At 36.9% G+C, this 27,240-nt stretch overlaps 2 protein-coding genes across 5 annotated transcripts in view; one reads left to right on the top strand and one right to left on the bottom strand.

Moving 5' to 3' along the window:
* WASHC4 (WASH complex subunit 4) overlaps window positions 1–8,050 on the top strand; it is a 52,374-nt gene extending 44,324 nt beyond the window's left edge. Inside the window, exons 30-34 of one of the 3 annotated variants that reach the window (XR_004039304.3) lie at window positions 2,061–2,157; window positions 2,744–2,940; window positions 3,284–3,383; window positions 5,323–5,894; window positions 6,631–8,050. Coding sequence is in view for 2 of the 3 variants with exons in the window: in XM_030856190.3 (XP_030712050.1) it covers window positions 2,061–2,157; window positions 2,744–2,940; window positions 3,284–3,383; window positions 5,323–5,390 (462 nt within the window). In the remaining variant the exon portion in view is untranslated. Of the gene's footprint in view, window positions 1–2,060; window positions 2,158–2,743; window positions 2,941–3,283; window positions 3,384–5,322 lie in introns of all 3 variants that reach the window. The other 2 variants (XM_030856190.3, XM_030856189.3) reach the window with 2 other exon arrangements.
* Window positions 8,051–14,152: 6,102 nt separating this feature from the next.
* Window positions 14,153–27,240, bottom strand: part of APPL2 (adaptor protein, phosphotyrosine interacting with PH domain and leucine zipper 2) — a 52,883-nt gene continuing 39,795 nt past the window's right edge. For both annotated transcript variants that reach the window (XM_030856187.2, XM_070046401.1), the window contains exons 15-21: window positions 23,496–23,651; window positions 23,281–23,333; window positions 21,460–21,634; window positions 17,754–17,790; window positions 17,398–17,538; window positions 16,552–16,599; window positions 14,153–15,274 (exon numbers count right to left, since the gene is read on the bottom strand). In XM_030856187.2, the coding sequence (XP_030712047.1) occupies window positions 15,140–15,274; window positions 16,552–16,599; window positions 17,398–17,538; window positions 17,754–17,790; window positions 21,460–21,634; window positions 23,281–23,333; window positions 23,496–23,651 (745 nt within the window). In that variant the 3' untranslated portion in view covers window positions 14,153–15,139. The remainder of the gene's footprint in view (window positions 15,275–16,551; window positions 16,600–17,397; window positions 17,539–17,753; window positions 17,791–21,459; window positions 21,635–23,280; window positions 23,334–23,495; window positions 23,652–27,240) is intronic.

Here is a 27,240-nt window from a genome sequence, read left to right as displayed (position 1 = left end):
ATCCTAGTGTGATTTAAATTACTTGAGCATACACTATTTTATACACACACACACACACACACACACACATATATAATCTTTGGGCTGAATTATACCATATAGTCATTTTAAGTGATTAGTGTAGACTGTTACAATATGAAGTATTTCTTAAAAGCATACTATTTGAGGACAACTTCTTTCTTTTTGGTAGTAAATACGAACATCTAAGCTAAAATTTTAGTGCTTTCTTGTTGTAGTATATGGTATGTTTTGCTCTAATTCTGTAGTTGGCATCTTAAAAATAGCTCAAGTTAACCAAAATCGCAATATAAAAACAATTGTCACAGTGGGGAAAATGGAGTTAAGAGATGAGAGAGGTAATATATAGCAATAAGAGTTATTTTTCTATAAAGGTTTCTATAACAAAGCTCTTAAAAAATTTGTAAATGGATAGCTCTAAAATCTAAATATCACTGAGCAGACGTAGCTTTTGATTACATCTAACTTTGATCTAGTTATAACTTTTCACGTTGCTGCCTGAATTAACACATATGTTCTAACATATTTGAACCATTATTATCCATTGAAAGCAGCTGATGGTCTATGGACAGCTTTTTTCTTCACGCATTTTCCTTTCTACTGTTTTTTTTTTATACGTTAATTGTTAATGCTCTCTTATAATAATTGTTACGTAGCAAAAATGTCCACAGTTATCTGATAGGCATTATCTTTTCACCTTCAGATATGAATAGAAGTGTCAGATTGGAGGCGAGTCTATCTTAGTTATACTTTGATAATAGTGTAGTTGACTCATGGTGAGTTCTCACCATCTTTCTTTAATTTGAAGTCATGGTAAACAGCAATGGCAAACCGTTGTGGGATTGAGGAAGAGTCTAGTTTTGCAGAGCTGCTGTCAGATTTCAGTTAGTGATGGAGAAAACAAGAGGGATTACGAACACTACAAAGAAGAGAAGTATAGGACACTATTCTTGTGTCCTTGAGTTTATAATCTAATTCCAGAAAGAAGACAAACATAAATGAGATATCTAAAGATTTGAGTAACAGTTGACAAAGATTTTATAAAATGTCATTAATTGCCAAGTAAGTTTTACAGGCAAAATAAGTGGAACTTGATAATCTTGTTTACAGTGTAGGCTATTATAGTACTTACCACACTGTACCATAATTATTTTTAAACAGGTCTCTCTATATCCCAGTGCTGTGCTATCCTTTTGTAGCCCCTAATGGCTACTTAAATGTAAATTAGTTAAAATTTTATGAAGAAATTCAGTTCAGTTCCTAAGTTTTACTATACACATTTCAAGTGCACAGTGGCCACATGTGGCTGGTGGCTTACTGTATCGGACAGTGTAGATACACAGCATTTCTGTCATTGCCAGGAGTGCTGCTCTGTAGAGTGTGAACTCTTTGATGGTATTCATTTTTTTATTGTAATTATTTAATAATGCCTGGTATTATTATTAAGTTTCAGTAAATATTTGTTGAATAAATGCTATGATTAGATAAGGTATTTCAGAGGAGCTAAACTTTTAGGGAAGTGCTATTTTTGGGGGGAATTTGTTTATCCAAATGACTACTAAGCCTTTTAAACTGAGAATATGGTAAGAACTACTATTGTAAAATGAATTGGGTGGGCAGAAGTAAGGACTGCCATGCTTAAGAGTGCTTAAGCTTTTAAGTAAAGCAGGCCTACTTTTCTGACTACAACCTTGATTTAGAGTATGACTTTAGGCAAGTTACTAAACCACTCAAGTCTCAGTGCCTTCATTTGTTAAATGTGCATAATATTTTAGAATGAACCATACACAAAAGCGCTGTGCTTGGGTTAAGTGGTGATTGAGGGAGTGCTCATATTTAAAGGACTTGGAAAGAAGAGCCATTAAGAGATACTTACACAGATTATGACCTCACCAAGAGGCTATTTATATGAGGGAAATGTTTCAAACCAAAAGGACAGGAGCTTAGAAGAGATCCTGTTTATAATTTTTGAAATGTCTGTTTTAGGAACTGAAGATTTTTTAGCACAATTCTTTCTCTAATATGTTGTTGTATCTTTTTAGACCCTCAACTTCGTAGAGCATTCCATTAGTTGCAAGGAGAAATTGAATAAAAAAAATAAAATTGGAGCTGCCTTTACTGATGATGGCTTTGCCATGGGTAAGCTTAGTGGAATTGTTTTCTCATGAATTTTATGTTTACCTTACAATGGATTTTTCAGAATGTTTGCTTGAGAATAGAGCTGTGTGCTCTTTGTAGATTTGTTTTTCATGAGCAGTGTTTACTGTATTTTTTGGCTGGGTCATCTGATTGACCATTATTTATACTGTTGTTCATGCTCCTTTGGTATTGCTAATCACTTAGAGTGGTTGGACCTAATTATTTAGGCTTTGTTTTTGTTGTGGTTTTATTTACAGTTTGAGCATCTTGTATTTAGTTTCCTGTAGCTTCCTAGTTGTTGTCTATTCAGCAGTGGAAGTTTTTCCCCACCTTTACAGCCATATGTTATCTCCAGGTGATTTTCATAGCCATGTTATTTCTTCTTGATTGGCCTTTTTTTTAGTTCTTTATATGTTTTTAAGGAGGAATTAAGCCATGTTGCTAAACTTATTCATTTGTGCTGTAAAATGTAATTTGAAAGAGGATTAATTCAAAATGGTTAGCTTAATTTTAGGAATTATTGGTGGAGTAGAATATAACTTGTCTACACATTGTAATTTCGTTTTGGTTTTGCTGGTGACTCTAGGTGTGGCTTATATTCTGAAGCTTTTGGATCAGTACCAGGAATTTGACTCACTTCACTGGTTCCAGTCTGTTAGAGAGAAGTACCTGAAGGAGATAAGAGCAGTTGCTAAGCAACAGAATGTGCAGTCAACTAGTCAGGATGAAAAACTACTACAAACCATGAATCTCACTCAGAAGCGACTGGATGTTTATCTACAGGTAGACGAGAGTAACAGTCAGATCTGCTTTGACTTCTTTTTTTTTTTTTTGCTTTGACTTTTTAATATCCATTACTTGATCATTGAAGAAACATAAATCATATTGAAACTCCCATTTTAACAAGTGAGATGAATAGTGGTCATAAGAGTATATTTTTAAATGAATGGTATTTGGAAGCCATTTGACTCATATCTTAAAAAATGGGTGGATTACACAGTTCAGTTTCTGTATTTGCGATTTGCACTCACTAGAGCTTTTTAGAAATAATGAGATATTAAATATAAATTTGATGTTTTACTAAAGTATTTTCAGCTTTTATTTCTAATTTTTTTAATTTACTTAGGAATTTGAATTGCTCTGTTTCTCACTGAGCAGTGCAAGAATTTTCTTCAGAGCTGACAAGACTGCAGCTGAAGAAAACCAAGAAAAGAAAGAGAAAGAAGGTCAGTGAGTGGCTTAAATTTGGAAAGACCAATAAATCTGTCTTTAGTAGTAGACACGAATACCCCATTTTATCTAGTCAGACTTTTATTTTTGAAAAATAATATAGACCTAGAAATGTCTTTTTAAAGAAGTAAAGCCTAAGGGGATCATTTGTGAAACTGAAAAGAAATGTAACATAGATTATGCATTTCATTCTGAGATAACTCTTTATTCAGTTCATCTCTTAATTAAAAAAAATTTACCAAGTTTAGGGTTTTTTCTTTCACCCTTCAACTGTATCAGATAAGAAGGAACAAATTAGAGGAGGAGACTAAATGTTGGCTTAAGTCAGAGCTGCTGATGACTAGACACTGACTGAATGTATGGGACAGGTGATTAAGGAGACATAAAATAGTCAGGGCCATTTTAGTGTCACAGTAATAACCTCCTGTGCTCCTCCATAGCCATGCCTTGGAGAATTAGAGAGCAGTAGAGCCATAATAGCTGATAGTCATTAAGGAGAGGATTCTGTCCGTTATATTCTTTGTGGGTGTAAATCGTTCAGCATTTCATACTCAAGGGTCCCTCATGGTACATTTCTCTCAAATTTGAAATTTAGCAACAATTGTCTTCCCTGAAGAATGGATATTTCCTTTTTTCTGTTATGGAAATTATGTAACTTAGGTTTCCTCTTTGGAAGCTTAAAACTAGGTACAGCAACATGACAGGTTTCATGTTTGCTCTTTTTCCTTTTTCTTACTTGTATTTCACAAATCAAGAATAAAAGATACTTCATAAAACATGATGTTTTTATTAATCTTATTTTGCCAGTTAGATTTTAAAATAAATATGTTTTTCACACTGAATAGAGGTGATTCATTTGGGTAGACCACTTATATCAGTTACCCTATTCCCTGTTGATAATGTTCCATCAGTATTACTTATTAGCATGTGCAGGCATTTTTGGAATCTAGACTGAATAATAATCGTGTTCTTGAAGAATGACTGCCGGCTGTTACCTGGAAGATACTAAATATTTATTAAATAAAAAAATATATGTGTTATGTTTGGGTTCATTTAAAAATAATATTTAGCAAAGCCATCTGGAAGAATCTGAGTCAGTATAATCTAAATTGTGAAGAAACTGAGTTATTGCTTACGTTCTGCTCAGGCCTTTCATGATGCCAGAACCTTGTCTCCAGCCTAGGTAACTGGGAATATTCTGCAGGTGGATTGGCCATTTACTTTAAGGCCTAAAGCATTAAGACAAAACAGACATTTCAGTCTCAGTGGAGCTCCTTGCTTTGGACTGCTGTTCTTAAGGAGCTTTCTAGGGTTTTGGGTAATGTATGTCACCCACGTGCCTGATGCTGGGTGGTGGTTCTGTTTTAGGACTCTATTTTAGCTAAAGTTTGCTCAGAGATGTTGTCAAAGTTGCTGAAAACATTAGTTTTTCTCTGTTAATGAAATATATATATATATATGACATTTTTCACAAAAGGCAGAAATTCATTTTATTACAGTCATAATAAAAACTGCATTTAAAAATAAATTATAAATACAGTTGGAAAGTTATTCATTCTGGACAATTTTATATGTGAATTTGTAACCATGTTTCTATCAATAATAGCACTACAATTTCTTGGCCCAGCTGGGGGAAGGTGCAGTGTGAAACCCACCTCAGATGCAGTTTTGCTCTCTCACAATTCTCTACCACTATTACAAACCAGTCAAAACAATTACATTTGCAATATTTAGCCTAGATTTCTAAAAAATTAAGGTAAATAAACTACATATAATTTGTGATATTAGAGAAACATTTGGTGGATGTAGCATTTTCTTAATTTGAAATTTAGCAGTATAGTCCTTCTTAATTTTTTTTTTTAGTCCTTCTTATTTACTTAATTCACTTTTTAAAATGAACATAAATATGTCCATTATTTTCACTCATGCTTCCAGAAGAGACTAAAACAAGCAACGGAGACCTGTCCGACAGCACTGTGTCTGCAGATCCTGTTGTCAAATGATACTGATGGTATGCGTTGCCCCTATGAAATCATCAGAATTGTATATGAAATGGATGTTAATAAGCTAATAACCAAGTGTTTCCTGGGTCACATCTCTGGGAAATATTTAGATGCTGCAACTCTCTAAGGCAGTGCTCTAAAGTTAAGTCCATTCTTCTTCTGAAGGCTCTACTTTTCAAAGGTTGAGAATGAGATTTTAAAATCAGATTTTTGTCTGGACTTTGGCTAGATGTACCTGGGAACAGTTATTTGAAATGAAGTTTTAGAAGGGTTAACTTAAATTCCTAAACTGCCACCTCAGACCTCTTGTAATCTACATGAATGTTTATAATTTGTATTTGTATAGGTCTTTGATCCATATTTGTCTCAGTCATTGGAAATTCAGTGCATATACTATGTACAGCCAGTAATGTTTAAACAAAAGGAATTGAGCCTGAAATTCATGAAGCATACATATCAATATTCTTATAAAAGGGATATATGAAGATGGTTTTGATACTAGAGGTGAGGCATAAGTGTTATGTACCCTTTTTGTACAGTGTGAACTGATTCATTGTTAATTTCATGTGGCTCACTAGAGCTGCTGCTGTCTGTGGTGAGATATTTTATAACTAGTTTACATTGCTTTGAGAACATTTAACCTCCAAAAACTGCTTTAAATTTAAGATTTACTTAATACTCAAGGGGGAAGAAAATACAGATAAAGCCATAGAGTCCTGCTTGAAGCTTTACTTTTGGCTGAAGGCATTATGTATGATAGCAGAGAAAATTGAATGAATTCTTATTTCTACATCCAAACTCAGGTTTCTTCTACATTAGGTTGAACTGAAGTCTTGATGATGGTTTGGGCAGACTTTTTCTTTAAACCAAGTATAATCTAAGAAATCAGATTAAGCACTGTGCAGGCTTTTAAAAAATTACCACTGTGAGAATAAAGTTCTAATAAACTAAACCACTTACTGATTTAAAAGGTACAGAAAGATTTTGAGTAAATTTAGTTCCTGGCAAGCTATTAGCTTTATTTTTGTAAAGATTATATCAGTTAAATGGTTAATCATGGCCTATAATCTTTTAATATAATACAGTGATACCTTTACAGTGAAAACAAAAAGGTTTAAAACTTTATGTGTAATACTAACATCATTTTAGGAAATACTTGATTTTTCCATTGCACTTGCCTATTAAGCATTTCTTTGGGTAAATCCTGCAAGTAATTCTAACATTGTTGTTTGATTTCCAGCTTTTGGAACGGGTGTACAATGCCCTGTCTGTATTCATTGATCACGGTCAGGGTAACTTTCCCAGCTCAAGATAACACTTTCACTGTTAAAATTCAGAAGAAACAGAATAGGTAGGAAGTGTTTTTTGTTTATTATGTAAACATGATTTACAGAGTTATGTACAATGGATGGATTAAAGGCATTTAATATTTGTAATATGTACTAACTGTAGAAATGGCCCTAAAGCATGCTGCATAATTAATAATTTATATTTTCATTATTGTAAATGTTTATATTAATGATCTTGCATTTGATTGTATCAAATTGGTCACCATTTCATAGCAACAGTATTGTTTTTTCTGTTTTTCTTCTCTAACTTCCCTAAAATCATCTCCTTTAATAGAGATAGAAATTCTAAATAGAAGAGAATCAGATGTCTCTGTCATTATCCCCACACTTGTCAGTTATTTTATCAATACTAGATAGAGTTCACATGCTGACTGCTTGGATACCTACAATTGAGAAAAATGTGACAGATTATTATTTTGCCTTTAGTTCAAAATAATGTCACTGCAGTCTGGATGAGGTATAATAAGTTTACTTATTTGAAATAAAATCTCTGAAAAGATTAAGCATATTTAAATGCTGTTAAAAGTGCAGAGCAACAGGGCTTGAGTGTTTTACACCTAAGTTGATGTACACATTTAGATGACAGTTTTCCTTGCTGATGTATTGTTAATATTCTCATTTTTTTCAGACATACTGCAGTTTAAAAATCAGTGTGAGCATTTGTTGTAAACTCACAGAAAACTTAATGTTCAAATTCTCAGGAATTAAGGACTAACCATAACATTGTCAGTTCTAATTAAATTTTATAAAAGATGGCAAGTTTGTTATCTCCGTTAAGTGGGGCTTTCCTCTTCCCCAGTTCTAAGAGAATACAATATGCATTGATATAATAGAACATTAATAAATATAATTTCAAAAATTTACTTCCTCTGGATGTTTATGTTCAAAATTGAATGTCTTAACCCCAGTAGTTCTTATATTGATCTTTTTGGAGTTCCTTTTATCTAATAGTGTGTGGAATCTCTTTAAAAAAATACTTGCGTGCACATAGGCAAAATTTCAAGTATAAAACTGGTACTGGCTCCTCTTTGTGTATCCCAGGTGGACTTTCGTTTTCTTTCCTTTTTATATTCTTAATCTTTCTGTTGCTTGCTATTTTCAAATAAAAGAACCCACATGAATGTTTAATTTTAAATCTTAATCCTGGGAAGGGATCTTTAGTTTGCAATGCTGTAGTGCCATTTGCAGTCATGACTTGAACTGAAACAGTCGTAATAAAGGAAAGCCTTTTAAATACTGTGCTGGAGAAAAATGTTCTTGCTCAGAAAGTCTGATTGCTGCTCCTTCTGAGGAGAAAAGTTTGTAAGGTTGTGGGAAAGATGAGACAATACCATCACATACATTGTCACGTTACTCTTTTCTGTTGGATTGGCCAAACGTAAAAGGTAGACTTTAACCAATTTTAATAATTTTAGTTCTTCTTCCAGCTTAAGGTGCAGAAGTTTCAGACTGATGGTATACCTTTTCTTAACAGAGACTTAATGCTACAGTTTTTTGTTTTTAGATATTAGGAACAATTTAACAGGTTGTCAAAGACTTCAGTTTTAAAAAAGGAATCCAGAATAAGTGGGTCTATAGAGATTACATGAAGTCATAGGACTGTGCAGTGAACTCAGAGATGGTGACAGTAAAAGGAGAGTTTGGTTTATACGAGAAGTTCCTATGTACTGTATGAAAGGTCGATTTGGACAAGTATATGGATATTTCCCTCTATTGTAATAGTTTGGTTCTTCTTTACCACCTAGTTTACCGGATAGCGCCGGTTGTTCCTATGAGTGGAGACATACTCAGGAAAGTAGATGAAATTTATCTCCCAATCAGTGCAGATCTGATGTCGTAATTCTGGGACCACCTTTAAGGACTGTACATTCTGTAGTGCAGGTAAGATCTGTGTGTATTGACACATTCTTTGGTAGTGCCCTCATTGTTATTAACGTGAGGGAAAAAAAGTTAGCACTTCTGTACCCAGAAGCACCAACTATATAAAATTAGTATTACAGTAATCATTTCAGAATGTGTACAAAAGGTAATAAGGCATTAAAGATGCACTTTTAAGTTGATGTGATTACTGAATATCAGAATAATCTTCAAAGATTAATGTATTGAGAGAAGCATTTGGAGATCGCTTTGTCTCTGGTTTTCTCTGTGTGCTAGTAGTATAGCACATAGTGGTTAGAAGTGTAGATTTTGGAGCCAGACTGATTTGAATCCTGATTTGCTGCTTACAAGGTTACTTAACCTTTCTGTGCTTCATTTCCTCAGGCATAAAATGGTGTAATAATATAGCTCACAGATTGTTTGAGGATTTAATTTGTATAAAGTACTTTATTAGGAAACTACTATAAATATTAGCTATTATTATGATTGCTCTTACAAGCAGAAATACACTTGGCATATAATTATTAGCTGTTGAAAAGTTTGAAGATAAACTGTCTGTATTTGAGTTGGTCTCATAAAAACTATTTCTTTTTAAATGGCTCAGCTAAGTGTTGACAATGTAAGGCAGGTCCTGCTCTTCCCTAACGGTAATTCTGACAGGTGGCTAAACAACCAAAGGCAATGCTGGGAAATGAAAATTGGTGAGGCTAGCTTATTTATCCCAGGGATGCAAGGATTCTTCAATATATGCAAATCAGTCAATGTGATACACCATATTAACAAACTGAAGGAATAAAAACCATATGATCATCTCAATAGACGCAGAAAAAGCTTTTGACAAAATTCAACACCCATTTATGATAAAAACTCTCCAGAAAATGGGCAAAGAGGGAACCTAAACATAATAAAGGCCGTATATGACAAACCCACAGCAAGCATAATATTCAGTGGTGAAAAACTGGAAGCATGTCCACTAAGATCAGGAACAAGACAAGGATGTCCACTTTCACCATTCTTATTCAACATAGGTTTGGAAGTCCCCTAGCCACAGCAATCAGAAGAAAAAAATAAAAGGAATACAAATTGGAAAAGAAGAACTGTCACTGTTTGCAGATGACATGATACCATACATAGACAATCCTAAAGATGCCACCAGAAAACTACTAGAACTAATCAATGAATTTGGTAAAGTTGCAGGATACAAAATTAATGCACAGAAATCTGGCATTCCTATACACCAACAACGAAAAATCAGAAAGAGAAATTAAGGAAACACTACCATTTACCATTGCAACAAAAAGAATAAAATACCTAGGAATAAACCTGCCTAAGGAGGCAAAAGACTTGTACTCAGAAAACTATAAAACACTGATGAAAGAAATCAAAGATGACATAAACAGATGGAGAAATACACCATGTTCTTGGATTGGAAGAATCAATATTGTGAAAATGACTATACTACCCAAAGCAATCTACAGATTCAATGCAACCCCTATCAAACTACCAATGGCATTCTTCACAGAATTAGAACAAAAAAATTTCCAATTCGTATGGAAACACGAAAGACACCCCAAATAGCCAGAGCAATCTTGTGAAAGAAAAATGGAGTTGGAGGAATCAGGCTCCCTGACTTCAAACTATACCACAAAGCTACAGTAATCAAGACAGCATGGTACTGGCACAAAAACAGAAATATAGATCAATGGTACAGGATAGAAAGCCCAGAGATAAACCCACACACGTATGGGCACCTAATTTACAACAAAGGAGGCAAGAACATACAATGGAGGAAAAACTGCGTCTTCAATAAGTGGTGCTGGGAAAACTGGACCAGCTACATGTAAAAGAATGAAATTAGAACACTCCCTGACACCATACACAAAAATAAATTCCAAATGGATTAAAGACTTAAATATAAGACCAGACACTATAAAACTCTTAATTAGAGGAAAGCATAGGAAGAACACTCTTTGACATAAATCACAGCAGCGAGATCTTTTTTGATCCACCTCCTAGAGTAATGGAAATAAAAACAAAAATAAACAAATGGGACTTAGTTAAACTTAAAATCTTTTGCACAGCAAAAGAAACCATAAACAAGACAAAAACACAACCCTCAGAATGGGAGGAAATGTTTGCAAATGAAACAATAGACAAAGGATTAATCTCCAAAATATACAAACAGCTCATGGAGTTCAATATCAAAAAAACAAAAAATCCAGTTAAAAAACGGGCAGAGGACCTAAATAGACATTTCACCAAGGAAGACACACAGATGGCCAAGAGGCACATGAAAAGATGCTCAACATCACTTATTACTAGTGAAATGCAAATCAAAACTACCATGAGGTATTACCTCATGTCGGTCGGAATGGCCATTATCAAAAAATCTAGAAACAATAAATGCTGGAAAGGGTGTGGTGAAAAGGGAACCCTCCTGCACTGTTGGTGGGAATGTAAATTGATACAGCCACTTTGGAAAACAGTATGGAGGTTCCTTATAAAAACTAGAAATAGAACTACCATATGACCCAGCAATCCCACTACTGGGCATACACCCTGAGAAAACCATAACTGAAAAAGAGTCACGTACCACAATGTCTGTGCAGCACTATTTACAATAGCCAGGACATGGAAACAACCTAAATGTCCACCAACAGATGAATGGATAAAGAAGATGTGGCACATGTATACAATGGAATATTACTCAGCCATAAAAAGAAACGAAATTGAGTTATTTGTAGTGAGGTGGATGGACCTAGAGTCTATACAGAGTGAAGTCAGTCAGAAAGAGAAAAACAAATACCGTATGCTAACACATATATATGGAATCTAAAAAAAAAAGGCTCTGATGAACCTAGGGGCAGGACAGGAATAAAGGGGTAGATGTAGAGAATGGACTTGAGGACATGGGGAGTGGGAAGGGGAAGCTGGGGCGAAGTGAGAGGGTAGCACTGACATACATACACTACCAAATGTAAAATGAATGGCTAGCGGGAAGCTGGTGCATAGCAGAGGGAGATCAGCTCCGTGCTTTGTGATGACCTGGAGGGTGGGAGGGAGGGAGGCTCGAGGGAGGAGATATGGGGACGTGTGTGCATATGGCTGATTCGCTTTGTTGTGCAACAGAAACTAACAGTATTGTGAAGCAATTATACTCCAATAAAGAAAGATCTATTAAAAATAAAATGCATGCTTAAGTCTTCAAAAAACTCATTTTCCACCCTCCCACCTTTCATTTACATGGCACTTATCTTCAGAGGGCCTTAATGTGCATTAACACACATTTCAGTTAAGTTGAAAGTCACGCAGTCTTTCTAAACTTAAAAATTTTATTTAAAAACATGATGCATGTACAAGAGTATATAATATGTACTGTTTAGGGAATGAAAATAGAATGCTTGTGTAGACACCAGGTAGGTTAAGAGCTTATTGCTACCACCTTAGGTGCTGCCATCATTCCTCCTCAGGTCTCGGCTCCCCTTTCTACTGCAGAGGAAACCACAGTGCACTGGGCTTTTCTTGGGGGTTACAACCATCTATATTTTTAAAAACAATATGATGGTGTTTTGCATGTTTTTGTAAAGTTAATATAAATGTATTCTGACTTAATTCATTGTCATTTTTTAAATTCATCAGTGTTGATGCATATAGCTATATAGTTTATTTAGCTGTATTTCCCTCATATTGTGTTACATGAATACACAGATATTTAGTCTGTAGGTAAGATTTGGGTTATTTCCAAATTTGGGATACTATGAATAGTGCTGCTGTAATCGTCATTGTACATGTCTCTGGGTACGTGTGTTGAGTTTCTGCAGTGTGTGTCACAAGTGAATCTCCTAGGTGGTAGGGCCAGGTGTACCTGCAAGGTCGTTGGAGAGAATGCAAAACCGTGCTCCCATCCCAGCAGTAGGTGAGGTTATTCCTCATTGTTCCATCCCTACCAGCAGCTTAATTTCTGCAGTCTGTAGTCAGTATCTGTGTGGTTTTAATTTGCATTTCCTTGATTTTTATATGATTGAACATATTTCTGTTTAAGAGCCTTTTTTATTCTATAAAATGCCTTCATGACTTCTATTTTTCTTTCAATTTATCTTTTTCTTACTAATTGTAGGAATATTTTGTATATTCTGGATACTAATTGTTGTTGGTCATATGTGCTTGCTGAATATGCTGTTAATTTTGTGTTTTCATTGTGTTTTTTTGTGAAGTTAGTTTTAATGTATTGGATTTCAGTCTTTTGATTTTTCATGATTTGCAGGCTTTGTGGCTTAGTTAAGCCACAGTTTTGTTTTTTTTTTGGTAATACAGTCGATTTACAATATTGTGCTAGTTTCAGGTGTACAGCAAAGTGATTCATTTATATATATCAATTTTTTTTCAAATTATTTTCCATTATAGGTTATTACAAGGTATTGAATATAGTTCCCTGTGCTATACAGTAAATCCTTGCTGCTTATCTATTTTACATATAGTAGTTATATATATATACTAGTATTTGTTATTCCCATATTCCTAATTTGTCTACCCCACCCCGCCTTCTCCTTCGGTAAAGTTTGTTTTCTTGTCTTAGTCTTTTTCTGTTTATAGATTTATTTTTTAGATTCCACATATAAGTGATACCATATGATATTTGTCTTTCTCTGACTGACTTCACTAAGTATAATATCATCTGGGTCCATCCATGTTGCTGCAAATGCCAATATTTCATTCTTTTTTATGACCGAATAATATTCCACTGTGTGTGTGTGTATTTATATATATGCACACCACATCTTTCTAAGCCAGTTGTCTGTTGATGGCACCTGCGTTGTTTCCATGTCTTGGCTATTGAAAATAGTGCTGGCACCTGCGTTGTTTCCATGTCTTGGCTATTGAAAATAGTGCTGGCTGCATGTATTTTCTAAAATTAGTTTCCATCTTTTCCAGATATATACTCAGGAGTGGGATTGCTGGATCATATGGTAGCTCTGTTTGTTTAGTCTTTTTGTTTTCCATAGGCCACACATTATTAAAATTTTTTTAATTAAAAAAACTGATTGTAGTTTCTAACAATGTTGTTCTCCTCCCATCCTGAACAATCCTAAGCAAGAATTCAGGGGACTGTGGCTCTTGAAGCCTGTCAGAACTTACTGATCTACTGTGATTACGATATAGAAATTTATAAGATATTAGTTAACACCGAACTGATGATTTTATGGTGTATAATTTCATACTGTTTTGACTAGCTCACTGTGTCTCTGACAGTGCATACATTATAGAAGTGGATTCCTCAGTTAAACCCTTTAACCTAATTTTGAATTGCAAAAGTTATTAATCCACCATTTTAAGAGCAGCACCTTTTAAAAACTTGGCATTGAGATCACATTATTCCACTCATGTTGCATAGTACATCCCCTCTGCTGTGATTTCATTATGATGTCCTGGTTTTCTTTTGGGAATTAACTGTTAAAGGTACAGAACCAACTTTAGTTTTTTTTTCAGGGATGTTCCAGAAAATAACCGCAAAAAGCAAAAGAAACAGAAAGACAGTTTTTATTTGCTAGCTTTTATTGCTAGGTTAATTTATTACAAAGAAAGTGATATTACTGTTGAACTTCATTATAATTAAACATACTGTACCAATTAAAGATCATTATACTTGTTTCCTAGTGGGCTGGGATGCCTGGAACCGTCTATGTCAGGATGGAAATTGGAACTTTTATACCAAGCCCCATGGCCAGCTGTGCTTCAAGTGAGTTTTAAAGTTAATTGATCCCTTCTTTAAGGAGGGTCTGGCTCAGAAGAAACAGGAATTGGTAGAGCTGCACCCTGTCCATGGTGATCCACCCCTAAAAACAGTATCTAAAGGACCATGAACTTCTGAATGCTGGTTCATTAAGGTTCCACTGTAAAACTAAACATCTTTTGTGGTACTCATCTGCTTGTCTTTTTATTGCATGATGTTTGGACAATTACCAAAACTAGACCTGCATTTCTGCTAGTGCTTGAGCCTCAAAGCACAGGGCTCATCACCTAACTGCACAAATTAATGCTGTTAGGTCCAATTATGAGACAGACTTGATTATAAATATACAATTTTCAGAATGACAGGCACTTAAAGCTCATTAAGTAAAATACAAAAATAGATTATATTAATAGGAAATATTTAGTGTTTATCAAATTATAAATCTAGGCTTTTACCATTTTTTGAAAAGATACTGGAAACTGAAAAGAGATGACACTGAAATAAAGTGAACAATGCATTTTTCCCATAGCTTTCATTCTGAGCGCTGAACAATGCAATCTAAGAAAAGGACTTACCACAAAGCACCTAAAATAACATTTGTAGATGGGTATGTTGTCAACCATTTCTTACTGTTTCCCTCCCAAGTCTCAGTATCAAGGCATCAATAGTACGTTCCACAAGCAGCTGTCAGCATTCTGAAACCAAGTGGTGCGCCTGTATCAGAGAAGTTGAAAACCCTTAAGGAGGTAGCTCTCCTTCCTGGGTGCTCTTCACCCAAAGGCGCAAGAAGGTTATGCTTCAGATTCTGCGCCTCTGTTTTCACTTGGACTTCCATCATTGTCATCTGGTTGATCGTTTAACAGTACATATTTTCCATCATTGGTTAGTGGTATGGACAGCATTAATTGAGCCAATGCTTCTGGATCCTGAAGTTATGGGAGTTTAAGAAGGAGAAAAGAAAATGCTTAAAATGCACTTAAAACCCCTTTGGCTTGGCTGTCATTATGTTCTGTAATCTAGCCTCATCCCTTCTGACTCGTCTATGTGCGCCTTCAGGTGGGTCTCCTTGAATCTCTAAAGAAACCCTCAGTTGAATTACTTCCTCCAGAAACTAGGCCAAGTTTCTACCTCTCAGCCAAAATATCATTACAGAGCCAGCTCAGAATCATCTTTCTGGAAAGAGTCCAGAGAGGAACTTCCCTCACAACTTTGACCTTGTCTTTAAACTCCTTTTTTTCCTTTTACTGTATACCAGGAGTTGGCAAACTATGGCCATTTGGCTCACCGCCTGTTTTTATAAATGAAGTTTTACTGGAACATAGCCATGCCAATTCATTTACATACTATGGCAGCTTTTGTGTTAACAACAGCAGAGTAGGGTAGTTGGCAACAGAGACAGTAAGCTGAGAAAGGTTTATTATCTGGCCCTCTACAGAAAGTTTGCCAACTCTGATCTACACCATAAAGTACAAACTTGCAGGGCTTGCTGTGTTTTCATTATGTTGGTCTTAGTCCTTGATCTGTCTGCCCCTCCCTGATAGATTAGAACTGCACAAGTATGATACCCACTAGCTATTCAATACATGTTACTATTTACATTAACTAAAAATTTAAAATCCAGTTCCTTAGTCACACTAGCCACATTTCAATCTGCATATTAAATAGATCCTTTCCATTACTGCAGAAAGTTCTACTGGACAGTGCTGAACCAGAAGCCCCCTGTTCACTGCCGCAATTCCAGGGGTTTTCTTATACAAAATTTAATCTCAAAAATTAGTTGGGTAAATGAAAGATTGCAAACTGCTGATAGGTCTGAGAGTCTTCATTTCCAATAAGCTTCCAGGTAACGTCTCAGTGTTGCTGGGCCTGTGACCACTCTGAGGAGGAAGGCCTTAGAGCATGTGGTAGATGCTGAGGTTTGTACCAGCTTCATTTGAAAGAAAGGAAATCTAGCCAACAACAACAGCAACAAAAAAACTGATAAAACAGTAGGAGGTGCAGCAGTGATACTTACTAAGAACTCTACGTGTTACCAGTGACCATGGAACTAGCTGATCAAAAATGCCTGGTAGTTAGAAGGCTTAAAAGGAAATCCCAAACTTGGCCACCCTGCCTAGTGAGCACCATTTCTCTTTTTGAGAGCTATCTAGGTGTAAAGATAGCCTTTGAGTTGTTGTTAAACCAGCACTAAAATGCACCTTACCTTCTGAACCTCAATGATTTCTTTTCCCAAGTTAATAGCATAACATATCTGCAAAAGACAAGAAAAGTAGTGTTTGGCAAAGGCAGAAAAGGATAAAGAATTTCAGAAAGAAATGTGATTATGAGAGTACAACGAGGTCACTGTCTGCTCACGTCAGCATGGGGACAAAGGACCTGGCTGTAGGAGACTCATCACACAGGGCTCTGAACACTAGCGTCCACCCGTCCTGGTCTCCTGTTGCCGGTTTGTGCGTACAAAGAATATCCAGGTTAAGTGAAAACTGAAGGTATTAAATCGTTTAAAGTTCTTACCGGGATACTTTTTTCCTTTCTCTCTTAACCATATTTAACCACTGCACGTTCATACACAGTGGTAAACAGATACTTCCTGAAAGAAGGGTTGATTCATTTTGATTAATTCTAAGTAGTGAATGCAGTTTTTCACACTAAAGAACAGTTTAGATATACTTTCCTGACATCTGCTTCCTTGGTTTGCTCTCTGAGAATAGATTTTCTCCATTGTAACTTTTGCTTTAATTTTTTAAAAAAGAATAAATTTGAGGGGAACTGCTTTAAACATTTCCGGATAGCTCTACTAAACACTTATATTTCACCATTAAGTTCTTCATTCACTCTATTTTGGTTGATATGTATTTTCCACAGGGAAATTATATTCCAGTTTTCTTTCGGTGGGGCCTTACTAGGAGGTATTATTATCTAAACTACTCAATGGGGACCTGAAGAATAGTCAACTAGCTATCCAAGGAGGTTGTGTAAAATAACCCTTTAAGTATCTTTGTTTGGGCTGAAATATTATGGAATCTTAAGATGAAGAAAATAACAAGACCTTTTCGCCTTCTGAGTTGCTTTCAAAAACATATGTGCTCAGGGACTCTCCGCCTGTGGATTCGGGCATGCGGACCACAAAGCCAACCAGTCTCTTGTTTTCTTGATGAGCAGCAAACTGGGTGACACTGGTGAGTTCAAACTAGAAAAAAATAGGAATAGACCTAATATCACACAACAAACTGGAATTAAAAAAGACAAGATCATTCTCCATGGCAAAAGTCATGAAAAAAGTACACTATTAGTGACATTTAATTTGGCAAATAAAATTTACTAAGTGCCTACTTTGTATTTCAGGTGGCTACAAAGGTGAATTAAGGAGTAATCACTAAAATTAGCATGCATGAGGGTACTTACATTGGCCCTTGTTACTTGAGTCTGAGGATCTATCAACCTGAAATTTTAAGAGATTCACTGTATCACAAATGTTGGATAAAATTATATCCTTAGATGAGTTTGTACAAGTTCAGAATAAAATCACACAAAACCCCTCGAAATATGAAAATATAAGACCTAGTTGAGGGCGAGGTGAGATCGCTCCATGTGACGATCCAAAGGGAGCATGTGCCATGACTTCTGCCTTTGTTGAACCTGTGTAGTTAAACCTCAGGGTATCTTTAATGGAAGATTATAGCAAATAGAGAATTTCATAGTATTTTAGTGCTTAGCCAAAAAGGCTGCATTATAATTCTCTAGAAAATTCTCCAGAAAATTAATGTGGATGGATCTTATTCCATATAGCCTCCATCTCAGCACTTACTATCAGTCTGTTTCCCTTAAAGTACTGGATAAATGAATACTTTTAAGTTTAACAATTTTTTTTTTTAAACATGGGGTAGAGGTGAGACAACAGTGAAGGGATTTTAACAAAACTATTCCCTATCAGTTTGGGTGTAGGAGGAGTAACTTTAAGAAGGTATTCTAGATAAATTCTTTAACAACATTTTAAGCATCATCAATGTCTCTGAGGAAATTAACTGCATTAGAGAATTTACTGCTATTTTATATATAGATAAAAATTTCTACTTTCTAACACATGCTATTGTGTATATAAATTATTATTGATTTGCTGTAAGTTTCGTAAGTGAAAGCAAAAAATCTGTTAAAAAGATGGTTATAATTCTGTTTAAATGAAATGTCCAGAATAGGCAAATCTATAGAAACAGCAAGATTAGTGGCTAGGGCTGAGCAGGTTGCAGGGGAAAAGGGAATGACTACTAACAGGTATGGGTTTTCTTCGGGGGGATGATGAAAATGTTCTAAAACTGTTTGTGGTGATGGTTGCACAAATCTGAATATACTAAAAAACACTCTAAAGGGGCAAATTGTACAGTATGTAAGTTATATCTCAATAAAGCTGTCCCCCCCCCAAATGGTTACAATTTGAAAGGTATGCAGTTATACTTGTTAAAGCATGGTGTATTTTATAATCAGAGGGCTTAAGACTGAATTCCAACCCGGCTACGTATTGATGATCTTGTGTGAGTCACCCTGACCTCTCTCAACTGCTTTGTAAAATTGGGATAAGAACCTCCATATTTCAAAGAGGTGGTTAAGAAAACGAGAAAATGTGTATGGAATTTTAAGCTACAAAGCTAAATAAATAAATTTTTATGTCCCTATAAATGAGTATGAATTTAATGAGTTTTAAAATTTACATAATCAACAATTTCCCTCAAGTTGGGATAACTTTAAATATTTTGTAAAATTTTTCTATAAATGAAGATTTAAACCATTCATATCATATTTTGTGAGTAACTTTTAAGTTTGCTGTCTACATCAGGTAACCTGGATTTGCTTAAGATCTGATTTTCTGTGTGACTTCTAAATTGTCTCAAAACATGAATTCCCATACAAGGATATGTATGGTAAAATTACCATTATTGATATTTAACACATCACAACGTTGTACAACCATCACCACTATCTAGTTCCAGAACACCTTCAGCACCTCAAAAGGAAATTCCATCCCTGTTACAGCATCGCTTCCCATTCAACTTTCTTCTCAGCTCTTGGCAGCTTCTCACTGATCTGCTTTGTCTCTATAGATCTGCCTGTTCTAGATAGTTCATATAAATGACCGTACAATATGTGGCTTTTTGTGTCTGTCTTTCAATTAGCATAATGTTTTAAAGGCTCATCCATGTTGTAATATGTACCAGTACTTCATTCCTTTTTAAGGCTGAATAATATCCCACTGTATGTATATACCACATTTTATCTATTCATCTTTTGATGGACGTTTGGATTATTTCTACCTTTTGGCTACTACGAATAGTATTATTATATGAACACTTGTTTTCAATTCTTTTGGGTATCTACCCAGGAATGGAATTCTATGTTTAAGTTATAGAGGAACTGCCAGATTATTTCCCACAGTGGCTGAACAATGTTATATGCCCACCAGCAATGGGTTCCAATTTCTCCACATCCTTGCTAACACCTGTTACTTTCTTTAAAAAAAAAAAAATCCATAGCCATCCTAGTGGGTGTGAAGTGGTTCTGGATTTGATTTGCATGCCCTAGTGACTCATGACACTGAGCATCTTTCCATGTGCTTGTCGGCCAATTATATATCTTCGGAGGAATGTCAACTCAAGTAGACATTCTTCCATTTCTTACCTGGGTTCTTTCTTTGTTGATTTGTGAGCGTTCTTTATACTGGGTACTATACCTTTATTAGATAAATGATTTGCAGATGTTTTCTCCCATTCTGTGGGTTGTCTTTGCACTTTTTGGGATAGTGTTGTTTGATGTACTATGGTTTTTCACATTGCTTTTACATATATTTACTCTGATCTTTTTGGTGGTGATTTTAAGAAAGATTATCATAAGCTTTGTAGCTTATGAAAGCTTTCAATGCCTATGAAAGGTCCAGGACATACTTAGAGAAAATCTTTAAATAAATATAAGGCTTTATTCATAAGAACCTCATTCTCAGTAAAAGGTTTATAACAAATGAAAAGGACTGATTTTAATAAATGGAAGAAACTATATTCTGATTTTTGCCAAACTGCTAATTAACTTTTTTGAAACTATCATTTATTACTTTCTGTGTGCCCATCACAGCTGTAAGTGTTTTACATGAATTAACTCACTTATTCCTCATGACAATACTATGGGGTGTGGATATGGTTGTTTTCATTTTATAGCTGAAGAAACCGAGGCACAAAGGTTAAGTAACTTGCTCAAGTTCATACAGCTAATAAATGCCAAAGTCAGGAATAAGGCTCTAAAGCAGTGCTGCTCTGCTGTCCCACAGAAATTTAGTGTCAGCCTCATATGTAATTTAAAAATTTCTAGCAGCCACATCAAAAAAAGTGAAAACAGCTGAAATTAATACACTTTAATAAGTTGAAAATATTACCAGCTAGGTGCATTATTAATTTAAAAATTATTTTGCATTCTTTTTTTGGGGGGATAGTATGAGATCTTAAATGTTTGGTATGTGTTTTACACTTAAAACACTTCTCAATTCAGATGAGTTAGGTTTCAAGTGTTACATGTAGCTACAGTATTGTACAGCGCAGGTCTTAATGCCCATGGCAGCCACAGCTTGACTGTCATTTGCCATCATTCATATGGATCTTATTACTTGAAACCACAAATCATGTAGCTAACATGACTTGGCTTCTTTATTTTCAGCCCAACAAATATTAATCAGATTTTCCTTGTGGTGGTCTAGTTATCTCAGGCAGGCTCATGTTCTGTTTTCATAGTTTTTAATTTTTATAAATAGTACTCTCAGAGATGGAAGAGAAAAAACAAAAACACTTCCACTTGCAACCTCTGAGATACAGAGAGTAACTCTTGAGTGATGGCATCTTTACGCCCAACAGGGTAGAATTCACTCACCACTAAAGATACCAGTTGCTAAAAATATCAGCTCATATCTTTAAGGGCACTTCGTCTAGCCAATGTATCTTATAAAACCAAAATGTAAAAAACAGCAGAAACATGAGTAGCATCTTTACTTACTATGAACATTCTCGATGGTTAAACGTGCTTTCAAAGGGGAATCAGTCAAAGCTGTAAGAAAATCTGAAAACGAAACTGAATGTACCTCAGAGCTTGACTGGTGACCATCAGATGGGATTCTGTCATACGGAAGATGTTATGAATAGCCCGAGCAGCCAATACTTGTCTCATCGCTTCGTAAATCACTTCAGTAGTGTTGTCTGTTTTAACTGCCATTGATCCCAAAAACCGAACTATAAACATCTGTTGCAAAAGAGAATCTGCAAGAGAGCATTTTCTGCTCAGGATCATTTCACTTCCTGCCTGTCGATGCGCATACCAGAAGCACATGTGCTGGTCTGAGAACAGGCTGAAGACCTAGGGTTTGCCTTGCTTTCTGGAGGGCTTTCTACCAAAACTTCTGAATACTCTGCTTTTATATAAGCCACAAATTGCCAAAGCTCTGAATCTCCTATTGTCCATATTTTGTCTGTTTGGAACTATTCATTAGACTAGAAAAGCACCTCTTTTTCTTCATCTATAAAATGAAACCACATGAACATCCTTCTAGCATGAAAACTCTAGGTTGACTACACGTAAGTGGCAGTATATGCATCTTACTTTTTCTCTGAAAATAAGAGCTTTTCCACTAGACAATAGAAAACTCATTCATTACTTTGGCCCGCTGTAAAGTCCTCTTATAGAAGGAAATGTATTTGAAGAAATAAGACCTGATGTTGGGTTTCATTCAAATCATGCACATCATTTATTACTGAAGGGCAGTGATGACGTTCCATAAACTAATGGAGAATGCAGAACTATCAGCTTATTTGATGCTAATGAGCTGGCAGTATTGGCTTCTTGATAATGGCACGTAACCTGACAAACTGAATAACAGCAGCCACACCTGGAAGATCATGAAGAAGGTTTAAAAGATCCTTTTTTTTTTTTTTTTCTGTAAGAACAGTAATTCACTTATCCACCATTTGAAACTAAGAAGGCTACTTTTTCTTCACTTGTTCTCCCTATGAGTATCCTTGCCCCTAAAAAATAAGGGTTAAAAAAACTTATTAGGAAAATATAACTGATATGTTGTAAATGGTTACTCCCATATGAAGCTCGTTTTTACAAGTTAGAAAGTTTTTTATGTAGACAGTTAAGAAACTGGACTGTGTGAGAAGTCAGCTAGATAGAGAGTCAGATTTGATGCAGAGCCTATTAACATCATTTTTTCTTTTTTTACCTAAAGCTGTAAGGAATGCCAGTTCTCAAGTCCTACTTTTAAATTTAAGTAAGTGGCATTTCATTCTAATGACATTCTCAGGCTTCAGTCAAGGGCTGTGTTAAAATGAGGTCTTGCCCGCACTTCTAAATTGCCTTGGCTGGGAAGTGTAGCTCTTGGGAGTAGCAGGTTTTGGTCAGCTCTACTGAGTATGTTCTTATGTACCTTGTAAGAATGTAAATCAAACACCAAAAATCAGAATCTGAATTTGAACAAATTAAATACCATATTTTTTTCATGTCATCTTCAAATTTAAGAATGAGTTATTTGTGTTTTTGGTTTTCTAAAATGAAATAGCAAGTCTGTGACTCACCCAGATTTTATCCTCTTGGACTTTGTTTTGCAGTAATGTTATAGCAAATTTAGATTTGGCAGCATTTCTCTGCAGGAGCTACAAAAAGGGCATGGATGTGGCTGATGGTAGGACAGCTGCAGGAAATCTGTCAGCCTCCCCTTAGTGTTTATGCCAGGATGGTCCTAACTGCATGTGTCCTAGTGAGTCTGCAGAGAACACACATCTGTGGATCATAATTTCAATTCATATTTCAAGTCAAAGCTCTTTAGAACATGACTTCACATCTTATTTCAATGGCCCTGGTCATTTTGTGCCGGGGAAAGAATAAGAACACAGAACTAGCCACTTACCTTCTGTTTCTGGAAACGTCTCATCCTCAGTTTCACCAAAAGGGTTGATACGCCTAGGGGAATAGCCAGAGTCAAACATCCTGACAGTTTCAGCTAAAGGGACATGTGACACTTGAACTCTAAGTCAGAAGGTGATAGTCTCTGGAGGTGGGTAGGGACACGAGATGTTAAATTTATTTTCAGTTCTCCCAGAGATAAACCCCCTTAGCCCATACCTGCTCCCTCTGTTCTGATCAAGGAATTCTGTAGCAGGAAGTACAATGTCAAACTGAATAGGTGTTCCAGGTGCAATTAGTTGTTCAGCTTCAGGTATGACTGCTGCTTTGGGAACAATCTTGTCATTTTCCACCTCTGAATTTTTCATGTTCTGGCTGGAGTACAAAATAGGAAAAAAAAATTTTTTTTAAATCCCTTTTAACCTTAAGCTTTTACAATCAAATGAATACTTGTTGAATGCCGATGTAACTTTTACAAGTAGATAAGGGAGAAGATTTAACCCACTCTACCAATAAATCTTCGTAAAATGTCATTTACGTCCATGGTTAAAATCCCTCAGATCTCCACATTACCTATAGCTTGTTCTGGTGCACAGCATTCTGCATTGTTAAGACTACTTATTATATTACCTGTTAATTTCCTGTTTGTATCTTTCTCTCGTTGAGACAGGTTTTTGAGGGTGGGAGCTATATAGCTAAATCATATTTATTACTTGGTACGTAGTAGGTACTCAAAACCGTTAGCTGAATGAATAATACATCTTGGCCTAGCATTCAACCACCTGGCTGTCCTTTCTCCTGAAGGTCTCCCTCTCCCCTCCCTTAATGCATCCTCCACTAGAGCTACACCAAACACCCACGTGCTTCTCATTTCCAGCTCCATCGCAGGTCTGCTGCTCACTCACTCTCTCCTGCACTTCAAACACCAGCTCAAATCGCCACTCATCCGCTAGGCCTTTCAAGCCAGCCTGACCCTCTCCTTCCTCTGCAGTCCTGTGGTTCTTCTCAGTAAGCCACGAGGACAGTCTTGGATCTCTATGTGCCTCCTGAGCTTAGCACTGTGCCCACATGTACTGTTTTGAGACTGTGGCACGTAAAAGGAGAGCACGGTCTGTAGTAATTAATGTGCCTCCATGTTTCTCTTCCAGTGTCAGAATGCTGTAATTTAACCTTTCATGTTTATAATCTTTTCTCCCCAGCTAGAGTGTAAAAACCTTTGAGGGGCAAATCGTGTAAAAGTATTTTGATTTCTTACATTGTTTGAACCATAAGAAGACTCTCAATATCTTTCCATTCATTTGATATTTTGTATATCAGTATTGCAAATTTCTCAAGTATGTCAATAAGTAAATAGGTTGTATGGGGCTTTCCTGGTGGCACAGTGGTTGGGAATCCGCCTGGCAACGCAGGGGACACGGGTTCGAGCCCTGGTCCAGGAGGATCCCACATGCCGCAGAGTGGCTGAGCCCGTGTGCCACAACTACTGAGCCTGCGCTCTAGAGCCTACGAGCCACGACTACTGAGCCCACGTGCTGCAACTGCTGAAGCCCGTGCGCCTAGAGCCTGTGCTCCACAACAAGAGAGGCTACTGCAACAAGAAGCCGGCACACCACAACGAAGAGTAGACCCCGCTCGCCACAACCAGAGAAAGCCCATGCGCGGCGGCGAAGACCCAATGCAGCCAAAATAAATAAATTAATTAATTAAAAACAAATAGGTTGTATGGAACTGTTATAGCATCAGCTGACGAATGAGCATAATGAATGGAAAATGGATACAAGCACAATAGACAGAATGGTAGACGGTCACTGCAAGGAGAGATGCTTAGTTTTAACCTCCGTTATTAACAGAAAAGGAAACCGAGGCCTCTAGAGAAGTTGAGTGGTAATCCTGAAGGCACTCAGTTACCTGGGGTCAGCTAGATTAAGAACTGAGGTCTCCTCACTGCCAGCACAGCGCTCTCCCACAGTGTCACACTGCCTCAGTAACCAAAATCAATCACATCTGCTCTATGGTCCAGTCTTTAAGAGAGGAGTATGACACAGTAAGTGAAGCACTGCAGGAAGGGGTGAGTAGAAGCTTCAAGGGAAGGAAGCGAGTCCCAAGATTTTGGCTCCCTAGTGGGATGAGGGGAGACCACACAAGGAAGACAGGACGGGGCCAGGCTGTTAACACCATCAGGTGAGGTCTAACTTGACTCTGCATGTAGGCGGCCACTGAAGACTCTTTGAACAGAGGAGTGAAATGGTAGAAATTAAAGCATCACGTGTGCTCTGCATGTCACCAACTCGAATGGACACTTTGGGATCATCATCCCGTTTGATCTCCCAAAGCATCTAACATAACTGACCTCCTCCGTGCAATTCTCCTTTCTTGGTTTGTGCTGATGCCACACGTTATAGGTTCTCCTCCTACTCTTCTGCTGTTCCTGCAGTGTTTTTTGCAGGCTCCTCCTCTAATCCACATGTTGGAGCTTTTTAGACTTCTGTCCCAGGCTCCACTTCCCTCCCTCTACACTCTCCCTAGCTGACCTCTTCTACCACCACTTCCGTGCTGATGGGCTCCCAATTCAGACTCAGCCCAGACATTTTCTTTGCCCTCCAGACATATATCAGTTGACTACTTGACAATTCACTGGAATGTCTCACAAGCCTCTCAAACTTCTGTCATAAACCGAACTCCTGATACTGACTACCAACTCTTCATGTCTTCATGGTGGTGTCATATCGCCACCAACTGCCAAGGTGTTCAACCCAGACTGTGGTCATCCTTTGTTTGTTCCTTTCTTTTCACTCCGCATCTCACATAACAAACGTCCTACAGATTCTGCCTTCAAAGTAAGTCCCCAATCCACCTACTTTTCATCTCCTCTGCCATGATCCGTTTAAGACACCATCGTGTTCTCCTGGACTATTGCTACAGACTCCTCACTGGACACCTGCTTGCCCAGCTCTGCCTTGTGTATCCTCCACAGCAGCCAGAGCTGACCTTGGAAAATGTAAAGTGGATCATCTCTCTTTCTCTCACTCTCTCACACACACACCCCTACCTCTAAAACCCTTCCAGAGCTCCCCAAACCCCTGCCCTGACTTCCTTCATGATCTGTCCCTACCCCCCTCCCTCCCAACCTCGTCTTGCTCTATGACCTCCCTCTGCCGACCACTGTCTAGTTACAGTGATCTCCTTTCAGTTCCTGAAAGACACCAAGCTCTTCTCTGCCATTCAGCCTCCACAGCTGGGATCAGGAATGCACTGCCTCTGGCTCTTTGCAAGAGAGGCTACTTCTCATCTCTTACTTCTCAATTTAATTATCTCTACAGACAGGCCCTAAATAGGTCTTCTCCTTATTCTCCATGACAGCACCCTCATCTTTAACATAATAGTGCTTTCCTGTATTTTAACTAAGTATTTGTTTACCTTTTGCCTGTCTTCTCCTACAAGTCTGTAAGTTTCACGATCTAGCTCAGCGCCTGGAAACATACATCTGTTGAACAGCTGGATTAAGTGAATGAATATTACATATAAGTAACCGCAGAACGAGGGAAGGCCACGTAGGAAATCTGCTTGGAAGTGAACGGCAGTTTGTTCCCAAGAGCAGAGTTTCTCTGCTTCATTCTCCCACTGTCATCAAAACACCTCTTTATTCCTAATGAGCTGACCCTAAGAGAGATGCTAGCCCGGCCCTCCACTGCTCTGGGGCCATCATCTGGCAGCCACATCTGTCACCCTTCCGATCTTTGCATTGATTCAGCTGTCTGGCTACAGTCATTTTTTTTTTCCTAGGGATTCTTCTGTATCCCTTCTATGGGTTCCTTTCTAAGCATGTGATTTACTTATTCTATTGTAGAACAGAGGAGAAAAATCAGTTACTGAATAAATAAATCTGAGCTGCAGACTGTGTTTTTAGAAAACCAATCACACCTTCTGATTACACCCCAGAAAGACAGCATTTTAGAGCTGGAAG

Source organism: Globicephala melas, chromosome 10 (genome assembly GCF_963455315.2).
Source record: "Globicephala melas chromosome 10, mGloMel1.2, whole genome shotgun sequence".
NCBI classification, from domain to species: Eukaryota; Metazoa; Chordata; class Mammalia; order Artiodactyla; family Delphinidae; genus Globicephala; species Globicephala melas.
Note: the sequence above shows the minus strand (reverse complement) of the source record. Positions and strands in the feature narration are given on the sequence as shown.